This window comes from Taurulus bubalis, assembly GCF_910589615.1.
Source record: "Taurulus bubalis genome assembly, chromosome: 1".
NCBI classification, from domain to species: Eukaryota; Metazoa; Chordata; class Actinopteri; order Perciformes; family Cottidae; genus Taurulus; species Taurulus bubalis.
The window spans coordinates 32,480,014-32,493,732 of record NC_136589.1 but is presented as its reverse complement, the minus strand read 5'-3'; the positions used below and the strand labels follow the sequence as shown (position 1 = coordinate 32,493,732).

The window sequence follows — 13,719 nt, the reverse complement described above, 5'->3', positions numbered from 1 at the left end:
ATGGGAGATGCGGCAGAAGACGGCGGGATGAGACGGACCTTCATCGTCCCGGCCATCAAGAGCTTCGACCACTACGACTTCACCAGGGCCAAGATCTCGTGCAGCCTGACGTGGCTGGTGGCAAAGGCTTTCGGCTCGGGTAGGTGGCGCCTCTTCGTCGTTTATCGTCAAACATCGTCCGGATAATCATCTCTAGCGTGCGTCGTGATGCGGACAGATGTGGCGATGGACCAATGGGGCTATTTAGTAAACAGCAGCCTTTAATTAATCAGACCAAATAAACTCATTCATTGTTCCTCCCCTTATTGTTAAAGATACCGAAATATTTCAAACAAATAGCCAGAACACAGAATAACATTAGTCCTGTTTATCCTTTAAGTGAGTCATATTAAACTGATGTAAACTAAATAGTATTTAAGGTTAATGGGTGAGTTCTACCTTCATAAGTCAAATGCCATTGATCCAACCTGTTGCTTGCCTAATGCTAATTATTCCCCACTGCAGAAGTGAGGCGAAACCTATTATGCAACACTCTGGCTACACATCTTTTACAGCCAGCCTTTATCTTGTACTCTGCCTTTCTCTTGTACTCTGGTTGTTTAGAAGTCCAATAGCTGCTGGAATAAAACCACTGGCACTGATTTTCATGCAGCCAATCCAAATGTTCTAAAATATCTGATCAAAATGTTCATTAATGCTTCACTTCGCCCAACGTGATGTCTTGAAATGGTTTTCTCCAACCAACAGTCCAAAACCCAAAGATATTCAGTTTACTATCACATTATTCAGGGAAAAGCAGGAAAGTAGCTGTAAACCGGGAATATGAGACGTATCTGCTTGAAAGATAACTGAAACAGTTTATCTTTTACTCTATATAATGTCAGAATATAGAGAATAATGCCCATCACACTTTCCCAAAGCCCAAGGTTGGCAGTTAAGTTTATGTTGATGAGGTATTTGAATAATTGACTAATTCATTATTTTCTAAGAGCAGTGACATTCACATAATAGCTCACAGACAATCCACTGTTGTGTTGTGCGTGTGTGTCTTCACGGTATTACTGCTGATGTTTTCATACACATATGTGTGTCAGTAATTATTCCTCATATATGACGACATGTATCCGAGCTCCGGCCTGTCTCCTGTCCTCACTGTGGTCTGGCGGCCTCTCCGCAAACACACAGAGTGATTCCAGCCTGCTCTCGGCCCGGAGGTTTATTCCAGCTCCTCACAAAGGCTTTTAATGTACAGCACTCTGAGTCTCAGAGGGGCCGCCACACAGACAGACAGAGAGAGACCTCTCAATCACACCTCATGGATCCGGCGCTGGGCTCCAAACAGCTACATGGGACTCACTCTCAGAGAGCGCGACATGTCGGAGAGACACACAAGGTAGAGGACATCATCATGTTGATTTTTCCCTTCTCTATGGTGACACACTTTCAGCAGAACTGTGGCCCACTTCATGACCAGTCCTCAGGAGCCTCGTGCGGCCTAGTTTAGACGGATGAGCGGCGGTTTGAATCTCAGATGTTACAACTTTCTCATCAGCCTAAAGTTTGGACTGAAGGTTCAGAAAGGTGGATTTGCATTGTGGTGCTGAACACATGCAGTAGGAAGCAAGGGAGGGAAATATTCAAATGGCACTTTTAAAAACAAAGTGATTGACTGTAAGAAGAAGAGGGGAAGATACAGAGAGGACAAATGATTTAAGAAAAATAAGCACAACAAACCCCACAGTTAAAAATCAGAAGAACGACAAAAAAAAACAAATGATGTTTAAGAAGCTTTGTAAAGATGTGGACTGACAGTACTGAGACAAAACACATTTATGCATCTGGAGGTTTGTGAGTTGGTGCGTATTAATATGTCCGAGCAGTTTTACTGTCTCCACACTTTTGTCCTGGTGTGTCTCCATGTAATGGCCGCCTCAGATTTTAACAACAGTGCTTAAGTGCTGGCCTTCAAGTAACCCCCAGACATGTTTTAAGACACATAAAACTACTCTGCCGTGAATCTTTACTTAGGTTCCTTTTACTACAAAAAAATCAATGAACTTGTGAGAATCACATCTACTTCTATCTCTCTTATTGAAAAGTCTACACTCTATGAATATGCAAATATTAGGTTCAAAAGTCTATCTGTGGGGCACAAGATGCCTTCTTCACTGAATAGGCCACTCAGAGTGTGTGTGTGTGTGCTGGAGGCTTCACGTTGCATATTGAACCACGTGTTTCGTGAGCACAGACAGACATTCCCCCTCCAGCAGATCCAGGGTGAAAAGCAAAGGGTAACATCACTTCATTAGCTGCAGAACAGACGCCTCAATGATTCTGGCTGCACTCAGCTGTATCAATCAGACCTCAGCAGTGATGTAACCAGTGGCCACCAACACAAACCTTTTATTCAGCTCATTCAGAAGAGGCTCGCTGGATGGCTGGAAATGCAATTCTGCAACTCCATCAGTATCTCTTAAAATAAAGAAAAATAGCCACGTACAGCCAGGAGAATATTCTGTCCAGTCGCGGAATGAATGCTTCTAACGCTGTGAGGGACTGAACAATGAAATCAGATGGTGCAATGATTGACTTGAATGAAAACATGCATACGCCTTCCCTTAAGTGGAGGGACTTCAAGGCTTTGATTAGCTCGCAGCTGTGCAGTGATTCTCATGGCTTTTGCTCTGTCTTTATATGTCGCGCTGCTTTAAAAGGAGAAGCCATCTCCGGCTGTCCATCAACTTCCATAGCACGTTGTGTAGGAAACATATTGGATTATCCAGTGCATGGATATGTTTGCCACCAGCCATCATTTTACAACAGCAAAATGCTACGAAGGATCATTTACATTAGCAGCTCATAGTAGACGGTAGAAGGGAATGGTTCACTCTCACCGCTATCATGGAGTCGTTTTTTGGCCGTGGCAGGCAGCTGTTTTCAGAAAAAGTTGTGAAAACTGTCCGTGCGCGAACTGACCAGCACCAAACGTCAGATAGACACGTTTTCACAGCTAGTTGGTGAACATAAGGGAGCATTTAGCTGCTAAAGAGCCAGATATTTCACTCAGGAGTTGGTTGAGACCAAAACAGAGCTAAAAGAGAGTGAATGTTGGACTCTCGTTATAATGTTGCTCCATAACTTTATAAATTGGCAACTGTTTGCTAACACGTTCCCCGAGTTATATTTGTTATATAGTATAATTTGTCAGTGTTGCATTCACAGCTTGTTTTTGCAACAGATTTGTTATTGTAGGTTCAAGGATTTATTTTATTCTCACGTGATAATAATCTCTGTAAGGGAGTTCAGTACAATTTCAAATGAACAGCGAGGCAACACCACTTACAACATGAGCCAAAGCTAATGAAATAATAGTCTAATCTCTGTAAAAGAAAAAACATCTGAAATCCTTACCAGTTGGAAATCACTCACTGAATATGTTTTTTTAACTAAGAGCAGTTAGCCAGCAGAGATAAACACTGCTGACCGTGACGTTGTGTATGCTGAGCTGTGATCTCGGGGTCTCCAGGGGAGCGGTCTTCTCCGTGCCTGGACTTCCTGTGGCAGCTACTTCCTGTCTGTTTCCTCTTTGATGGCCAACACAAAGGAGAGGGGTTTTTACTTGACCAGGCAGATTTTTTATAAACTCTAGAACAATTTGCTCTCCGTGCTTTTGTAAGCTGCTGTTCTCTTAATGTTTTTGAAAGAATTTTATTGACCTCAAAGTTTAAAAGTCGTTAAACACTTTCAAGTGTGAACTGCCATTATCTGAAAAGAAAGCTTATCTTTCTGATAGTTTCAAAGAGTCGACTGGAACTATCCATCTCTAACAAAAGAACCATCATTTCTACACACACATGGTTTTATTTACCCAATTTTTATTCTGAGAGTGTTTTTTTTAATTTATGTACAGCTTTATTAATCAGCTTTATAGGCATTCTAGCAAAAGTAGCATCAATGTAATTGTTGTGACTAGAAGCAAGAAGGCTTGTTATGAAGTAGATGTTGATGTGGGTCTGTTGCGGCCTGTTGCTTTAAATATCTCTATTCATCACCCGGAGCTGTGGCATGAGAGAGCTACACTAACCACAGCCACTGGAAAACTGCAGATGTTTGATCACAAGCTTAATGGATTTTGTGCTTTAAATGTTACAATTTATTACGTTTATTACTTTTTGTCTCTGAATTTTTGTTATTTTTAAGGGATTAAAGAGTAGAAAGCTGTACCTTTGCGATAGATTTATTTTATGTCCTTTGTTTCCTTCAGTGTGATTCAGAGGCAAGCAGAGAGGAAATGACCCCACACACCAGGAATACACACTCTACTGGAGCACGCAGTGTTATTAAAGTGTGTCACCACACACACAAACACACACACACACACACACACACACACACACACACACACACACACATTCCTTTACTTGCCTGACACACACGGGATATAGGTGCATAGATAAAAATAGATATATGTTATTTAATGGCAGATTGATGACTAGTAGTGTACAACTTTGAGTCACAACATGTGGTTTACATTAACAAAGTGGTGAGGGAGGAAGGAAAGAGTGAGTGAGTCCTGGAAATGTAGCTGTGTGTTTGTGTATGTTCAGCTTTTTCCCTCAAATCAGATTTACTGTATGAGGGAATTCGATTAGAAAGTACTTCATGCTTTGCAACATGCACTTCTACCTTCACACATACTTGCGACGCACACACCCACACACACTGTCTTGTGAGCTTTGTGCTCATAAGATGTCCTGGATCTTCAGTGAGATAAGCTCCAACAAACATACACGTGGATGGTGACAAGGCCCTCAGCCTGAAAATTGTCTCATTTCCCAGTTTTGTTTTAGTGAAAATGTACTTTTCACTCATGATGTTCATGAGGTTTTGTGGTGTCCAGCTGGTTATGGCCTTGAAAGTAATAGTAAAATATCTAAAACAATAGTGGCGTAGCTTTTTTACTGCCTGCATGCATTCAGTGCTGGCGTCCCTGTCGATGGTGGTGTCTCAGGAGGACGGGAGAAGCATATTGATCAAGACTATGTGTCTCTGTGTCTTTCCTCTGCCCAGACGCCGTACCGGAGGAGCTGGCCGAGCCGTTGTACAGGGACCAGTACAACCAGGAGCACCTGAAGCCCCCGGTGGCTTGCCTGCTCCAGTCCGCAGAGCTCTACTGCCGGGCGGGAAGCCTGATCCTCCGCAGTGATGCTGTCAAACCGTTACTGGGACACAACGCTGTCATCCAGGCCCTAGCCCAGAAAGGCCTGTACGTCACCGACCAGGACCGACTGGTCACTGAGCGAGATCTGACCAGCACGCCGATACACATGGTGAGTGGAGATGCATCGAGTGCTCGATTGAACACATCCTGGTATTTCTAATGGTTTTACATTTCACAGATGAGTCTGTAGTTCTTCTTTTTGTCTGTATAATATTTTGTGGTAGCACTTTATAATAACTACACTATTTAGCATTAGTAAAGCATGAGTAAAAACTTAATTCACTTAAAGCATTGTTCCAACATGAACACTCATTAGTAACTAATTAGTATACAATTCATAAACACAGTTATACATGTTTTATTCTTGATTAATAAGATTGACTGTTATGCGTTTCATGATTGTGATTTCCTACTTTATAAATGATGGATTCCCCATTTGTAAATTAAGTAATATATATTGCAAACCAATTATTAAGGACTTATAGACAATGCACTAATGGTTAACATGTGCTTTATAAATGTGTTTTAATACTGCAATTCATTATTAATTCAGCTAGTTACTACTCGCTAGTTAAGTATTAGTTAAATATGTTCTGTGACCTCATCTGAAGTGAGGACTATCTGTGCTTTACAAAGCATTAATACATGTAATGATTAATTCAGTAGTTACTACTCGTTAGTTAAGTATTAGTTAAGTATGTTCTGTGAGCTCACTATCTATGCCTTACAACACATTTATAAGCAGTGCCTCAAAGCTAACCCAAGTCTCAGTTATCTTCTCAACAGAAAAGGGAAATAGACTGAACACAAAGTGATAGTTAATATAAAGCACTACCTATTTTTTATTCACACTTAAAAACGCATATATGCGAGTAACCATGGCGATATGATGTGTGAAATGGGATCACTGGCTATCTAAAAAGGTCCATCTCTACATTCTCACATGTAACTGGGCTTTGCTGTGTCTTCCCCTCATGGGGGATAAGGGAGTCATATGATAGTGTGTTTGAGTGTATGGCTTCATGAGTCCAACTGTGAGACCGATCTCCAAAATCTGTCCTGTTGAAAGAAAAACAACCGCTAATGACGGGTTTCCTATAGCAACCCATTACTCACTGTTCAGTGTCTTCGTCGTCAGACAGCTCCGGGCGAGCGTGCCTTGTGTATTCTGGTAGTATGCTTTCAATACTGTGTGAAGCACTGGATGGAGGAACATACAATCATCTTTATCATTGATTGATCTTAATATGAAAATGCTTGATTAATTAAATAATAATATAATAATAATAAATTGGATAATTTGTCGATAGAATATCAGAAATTCCATAGTAATGAATGTACTGCATATTGCTAATTTTCTCCAAGCAACAGCAAGCAGAAAGTCCTCACACCAGAGAGGCTGGAACAAACTAATTTGGGGCATTTTTGCCTGAGAAAATGATCATCAACTGTCAATAATTCCTTGTTGATTGACTAATGAATTGATTAGACCATTGTTTAAGCTCCAGAACATGATTCTTCTGATTTGATTGTGATGTTCATTGATGGTGTTTTAGTCAAAGAAGGCTGAGACTGTAGCAGCAGATCTAGACACACTGCTAGCACACGCATGGCTGGAGACCGGGCACTTCCTCTGACGCCAAAAGGTGTCTGCATTGCAGTGCACCCTCTCTCCCCTCCCTCCCTCTCCCGCTCTCTCCCTGTCTGTCTTACTGTTTCTTTCCTCAACTCTCTGATTGCCTCTGCAACGTCTCTCTCCCTTTGTCATGGTATTTTTTTTATTCTTTCCTACCCCGACCCCTGTCTGATCCTGACTCTTATCGGTGTGGATTAAATGACACCGGGACATTGTTATCCACTGAATATTTAATTGAAGCTTAATCATATTTCACCAAGTGCCCAAATGTTTCTCTATCTCAGGTTGTAGCCGGTATTTTATTTGCCCTCCGCTTGTGCTCTCCCTTTTTACAGCTCGAGAGAATAATTCAAAGTCACGAGTCGAGGACATTTTTATTTTTTACGGCTGCTTGTGCTCACTACATCACTCATTGATTGAGGATGTTGTGAAGGTGGGAATGATGTGCGGCGATTACATGCAATGTAAGGATCCCATGTTCTTTCTTGGCTATAAAAGTGCATCTATACATCCCTCTCTTTTTCTCTGTGATTCAGTGTGCATGGCAGGTGATTTAGTGTCCAGTTTAAGTGACAGGGTTAAGTAGAAAAACGGAGACTAAAGCCTATTGACTCCCTATGACTATTGACCTTCATTTGTGTAACAGCCATGAATCTGTCCATCCTTATTGTTGCTCTGTGCCCTTCGTACTTCACTAGATTGCCTCTGCAAAGTAGAGGCACTGCCTGTGTGTGTATTTGTGGACTCAGCAGGATAATTTCAGTCAGGCTGAAGTCGAGGCTTTTCATTTTGGGTTATGGTATATCTGCAGAGAAAATGATGACCTCATGGCTTTCCAAATACTGTGCAACAGAAGAATAACTCATGTCAGGGAGGGGGAGGAGGAGGAGGAGCGTGGCAGTCTGTCAGAGGGCGAATGGATAGAGAGAGAGAAGGAGGGAACAGAGGGAAGATGGAATTTAGGGGGCTGCTATTTGGCTGCGATCCAGGAGGAAGCAGGAAAGTAGAGCAAGAGAGGAAAGGTGGATGTGAAAGTCCACAAGAGGATGACTGAAAAGGGGGAGATGGGGAAGAGCTGTGGAAAGGAGGGAAGGAAAGATGGAGGAGAGGGAAGGGTAAGGTCTTGCCTTTTTGGCGGGCAGGACAACATGTGTGTGCCAGAGAACGAATGGAAAAGGCCCACTGTTAATATGGCCATCTGGAAAGAGGAGAGAGGAGGGAACAAAGAGGAGGAAAAAAAGAGGAAAAAGAGCCGAGTACATGAAGCGCAGGGAGGGTTGAGGAGAGGAAAGAAGAGAAGACGTGATGTGCACCACTGCAGCACTGTGGAGGGTGGGGTCTCACAGTGAATCAAAGCATGTCTGGTGCACAAATGAGAGAGCTGTCAGACCTCCAGCAGTGTGCACAAGACCTGTGTGTCCTTATAGCTTTAGTTTCATGTTTCTCTGACTTTTTGTCTGCCTCGCCCACGCTGCCCTAGAAGTGTTAAAACACTAAGACGAGAAAGTGATGGAGCCGTCGCAGTGATTTAATTTTCATGCAGAGGGGCGTGTCCCCTTGACTAAAAGCCTCCTTCCGAATATTGCAGAGGGATTTGTAGAATTTTATGGATGTGTGTGTGTGAGAGAGATAGCGGTCATTTTTAGTGGCAGTTTGGGCAAACGGTACACACTAACATCTCAATAGAGCCAGACATGGAGGTGTAAAGTTGTACAATAAAAACACTTGTGTTGCTCAGATGGAGGTCCTTTCTCAGTCTGTACCTGCGTTGAACGGACCCTTGTGATGTTTGTGGAGAAAGAGGTTACTTTGATTTTCTGTTTGCTCAGCTGTATTGTGCTTTCCTATAGATGCCTTTGATCAAGGGCGCACACACACACACACACACTAATGCAGCCATACACCAGTAGTGTTGAATACTGATGCTCCTGTTCGAGGGAGTGCATGTGTGGGCATTGCAGCTCTTTACAGCTCTTTATGACCAGCAGCTGCCATTTCCACAGCCTTATAAGGCATGTCTGTCACTGAGTGGTTTAGACTTGCTTCTGTGCACACATGCACACACGCACATGTGCGCACGCACACGCACACGCACACACACACACACACACATACCAAAATTTATTTGTGAAGGGATAATAGACTGCACATGGCTTTTAAATCCATGATGTAGTGTCAACAGTAGTATTTTATTTTACTTTAGATCTATAGATATGTAAACAGTGTCTGTCTGCATGTCTGTCTGTCTGTCCTCTTCTCTGTCTCTCGTGCAAACACCCATATGTGCATACACACATTCACATTCAAACACACATGCATGTCAGTTCTGAATACAATGTTCTATTAAAAACAGTGACACAGTCAAACCTATACAACACAGGGAGGAACAATAAGGTCGTAAAAATCCTGATCTTACACACCCATGTAGATGCAGCATCAATGTTTCAGTCCACTGACCTTTGTCAAGGCATTTAGATAATAATAATAATAATACTTAAAGTAATAATAATGTTAGCAATAACACATTTTATTTTCACTTAGGGATTGTACAGAAATGATTGAGGCTGAACGTCAAGTTGTGGTTTTACACGCTGTTATTACTATACAGCACTCCTATTATACTCTCTGAATTATACTATATACTATATATTATATATTATACACTCTGAAAGACCCTCACCTGCTCACTCAACAAAGTAGTCTACCCTCCTTCCTGCAAAAATAAAAACCTTCCCCTTCTTCCCATCATTTGTATACAGTCCTTTAATAAATGTACAAAACATACACTCTGTAAAATGATGGTGACACTTTTACATCGCACTATAAAGCCGTACAGAATTGTGATGAATAATTTGTGCTTTAATGCAAATAATAATTTACTAAAGTCCCAATGAAACACAAATCAAGAATAGGATTTGTCAGTATCATTTAAATGAATGCTGCTTCTTCAGCCAGTGCGCTAAACACACGCGCAGACGCATGTGCACGCACCTTCACAAGCTTCTTAACGACATTCCAGATTTAGGGGACTTATGTAAATGAGTTCAGAAAAGCTTCAATCACAGAAAAAACTCAGTGGGTTTTCATGGAAATCATGTTTTTTTGGATCTTCAGCTGCAGCCGAATGTGCTTGGGTAGTCTCTCCCTCTGTCTTCCTGTCAGTCCGGCTGTCAGCCAGACCGGCTCCTGCACATCTGGATGAGAATGCTCGCTATGTCAAATATCTGGCAATATCCTGAAGATGCAGGAATTAAAAAGTGTCTGCAGTCTGTTTCATAGTTCAATATCAGACTGCAATCCAAACAATCCTGTTTACCCATTTAATACACTACAGCTGTAGCATTCAGTATTACATGCTATGCCCACCAGCATACATGTCGCCAAACAGCTGTCCAGTGTAACAGTGGTAGTAACAGTGGTCCCACTTTGGAGGAAGAAAAATGTTCGATAACAACATTGTAACAAAATGGTCCAGCTTTTTGTGACTCTTCCATCCGTGCTTTTTTTAAATAATAGAATGAAGAAAATTACAATCCCTTTCAAGTAAACCAGATTGCTCAGACCAAAACTAATAACACCTGCAATCACTTTGTTAGAACATTGCAAATAAAGTTCTATCTGTGCAAAAATGAACTAATATTTGGCAAAAATAGGCTGCAAATAACCTGTTTTGCATTGAATATAATTTCAAGATAATAACAATAACGTTCAACCTGTGCAAAATCTTTGTGAGATCAGACACACAAGTCCAGTTTATTCAAGTATCTCAGCAGTTATTTCCATGAGGAATTTGTTTTTAACAGCCAAATTACTTCGGCACACGCTGTCTGTTTAGACTGGCAGTCGCTGAGCACCAGCAGCAGTCCCCCTGAGTCGGAGCATCGTTGTTGGTTTCTTGGGGAAACACTTGGTCACACTGGCTGTTACAAGAGCCTGTGTGGTTATGAATAGAGAGGCCTGTGCTTCACAGTACGGGCTGCGGTGGGACTTATTTGAGTCACCTGGATTACGGAGCACCTGACTTTAGGTGTTTGTTCAGTTCGCCTGCACACATCGGACACAGTAAGTGTTTTTGAGCTGACCTGGTGGTGTGACAGGAAAGGGAAGGGGAGGTCTGTTGATCTGACTGTCCTGGAATGGGATCAGAAAGGCCAGGAGAATGTCACGCTTTGTGTGCTGTACGTGTTGATGGCTGGTAAAACCACATTAGATAATGTGTGCACTTAAAACATAGTTACATGCAATGTTCCCTCTAATTTTTTTCAGCACTGAGCAAAAAATGTTTTTTCTGAGCGCACATTTCAGCACTGTGAGCAATTCGCAATCACGCGACCTGCCGAAAATGACCACAAGCCTGCGTTAGCCATAGGGGATTCAAAGAGATGACAGCAAATGCATCAATATGTATACAAGGTTGATATTTATTCAATATCCTTTATAATGGCTGGACTTTGGGAACATTTTAATGATGGTGTTTTACCAGTCAGTTTAGTTGAACTTAAAGGATCTTTGTTGAACTTCAATAAGGGGAGGTTATGACTGGTTCACTGGTTATGACTGATAATGATATATGTAAAAAAATAAAAGTCATTTCTCAGCAGGTACAACATTTAAGTGGAACTTCATTGAAAGAAAAATGCTAATGCAGTGCTTAACAATAAGTATAGGCCTATTAAATTGACATGGTGTAATTTTTCCTAAAGGTAGCCTATATAAACAATTTAATAACTTCATATTCTTCATATTTAAATATATCTGAAAGTTTCATCCTACCTGTGTCAGTTTGGACTATTTCATCTAGCCCCTCATGTTTGAACGTTAGGCAGACCTTTTTCTGGGGCGCCTGCTCTGCCTTTCTTTTCGCCATGGTAGCCTATAACTGCTGGAGCAGGGCCCGCCAAGAGGAGCCTAAACAGCACCGGCCCGAGCTCATGTGGCGCTCTGGGCGAGCTTCACTCCTGGCGCCCGGAGGAGGACAGCAGGGGTGGGGGGTGCTAACGGAGGCAGAGCGCTAGCAGAGGTACAGAGAGCGCATGTCGAGAAACGGGACGCTGATTGGCCAAGAAGACTCGACGCGTCACATCAAAGATCGTATTATTGTGAAGATGGCTCACTCCTATCTCAGAAACACTGGCGCAAAAAATATTTTTAACCTCTGAAAAAAAACCGTTTGTGCGGTCTGAAAAATGTGCACGGTCTGAAAAATCTATTGCGCGGCCACTTCGACTGGCCTGCGCGGCCGCGCACGCACGCACCTAAGAGGGAACACTGGTTACATGTACAGACTTTTAGGAGTGTGTTTCAGAGGGGTTGGACAGATGAAACTTCTATTCTCTAAAGATACACTTCATAGTTGTTGGTGTCCCCAATACCTTTTCAGTTGATCACGACGACTGTTGAGTGTTGAAGCATGATAGATTTCCTGTGGGTACAGTAACCGAGGCCTGCTACATACTACACATTGAGCAAACAAAAGTGTAAGTGGCACATGCAAGGTCCTTGCTCAGATAGCAAACACTTGCACAGTGGCATTGTTGAGCTGAGGAAGCAAAGCCAGCGTGCTTCGACTGAAAGTCAATTGAGAATGTGTTTCTTTGTTACTGACGCTGGTGGTGTAGGGCAGTGTTTTTCAACCTTTTTTGAGCCGCGGCACATTTTCTACAATAAAGAAATCCTGCGGCACACCAACAACCAAAAAAGTTACAAAATGTCACATTGTAGCATAATACAGCATATATGGAAGGTAATTATTGCGCTACCTACTGGCATGGAAGAGTATTTAATTACTAGGCCAGCCACTATATTGCAGGCTCAGACGCTCAACAATAAATTTCCCACGGCACACCAGACGATCTCTCATGGCACACTGGTGTGCCATGGCACAGTGGTTGAAAATCACTGGTGTAGGGGTTTGAGTCCCAGTTTGAGTACAACTGGACACCTCTGTTGCATATTGTTCATCTGCCTCGCCCCTCATATCTTATTGTCTCTCTACTGTCAGTTAAAACTCAATTTTAAAAGGCATAAAATGCCCCCCAAAATATTAAAGGTATGGCAAACTCTCTGACTATAGACACACAGCAATTAATGTCATATTTCCAACTCTGACACCAACGCTCTTATGTTTCTACAGAGTTCCCATCTGGCGCTCATTGACACCCTGATGATGGCGTATACGGTGGAGATGGTGAGTGTGGAGAGGGTGATGACCTGCATCAACAGGTACTCCTCCGCTGAACCCTCACACAGTGACGGACACATCCAGGAGCTGCCTTATGACACAGAGGATGCAATCTCCACTTGGATCAACAAGGTACACACACACACAGACACACACACACACACACACACACACACACACACACACACACACATGCACCTTCTCATTTCAGATTTCCAATGTGACACACAGTTCTCGGTTTCACTCCGGATATAGAAGACACAAGAGGTGCTGGAAAGTGTGTCAGCACTCAATCCCTCCATCACTGGTTCAAAATATCATATGTTTGGCTGGCACCAACCACATATATTCATGCCAGATAAAGTACAGAGAGATAGCTGACTCAGTCTAAACTCCTTTGCTTTGCTAAAGCAGGATTGGGAGAGTAAAGTCAGCCCTGGAGTGGGCTGTAAGCTTTAATTAAGTCTCTGATTGAATCTTCTTCATCCTGCAGTAACTTCCAGTTGCTTTTGCTGATCTTGCAGGAGATTTTAAGGGCATTTTGACACAGTTGTCCCAATTCTACTTGGTTTAAAATAATGAAACAAGCCCCAGCAAGGCATGATTTAGTTAATTAAATGTACAATGATTGCTGACATTCTTTGCTGAAGAAGCTCATGTGCTTGATTCTCCCTTTTCCCA

The 13,719-nt window shown here is 42.3% G+C and overlaps 1 protein-coding gene across 1 annotated transcript in view; it reads left to right on the top strand.

Annotated features, from left to right (window-relative positions):
• Nucleotides 1-13,719, top strand: part of camsap2b (calmodulin regulated spectrin-associated protein family, member 2b) — a gene marked incomplete at its 5' end in the record, with an annotated part of 31,670 nt that continues 17,951 nt past the window's right edge. Inside the window, 3 exons of the mRNA XM_079230878.1 lie at nt 1-139; nt 5,071-5,330; nt 12,991-13,170. Coding sequence (XP_079087004.1) covers nt 1-139; nt 5,071-5,330; nt 12,991-13,170 — 579 coding nt within the window. The remainder of the gene's footprint in view (nt 140-5,070; nt 5,331-12,990; nt 13,171-13,719) is intronic.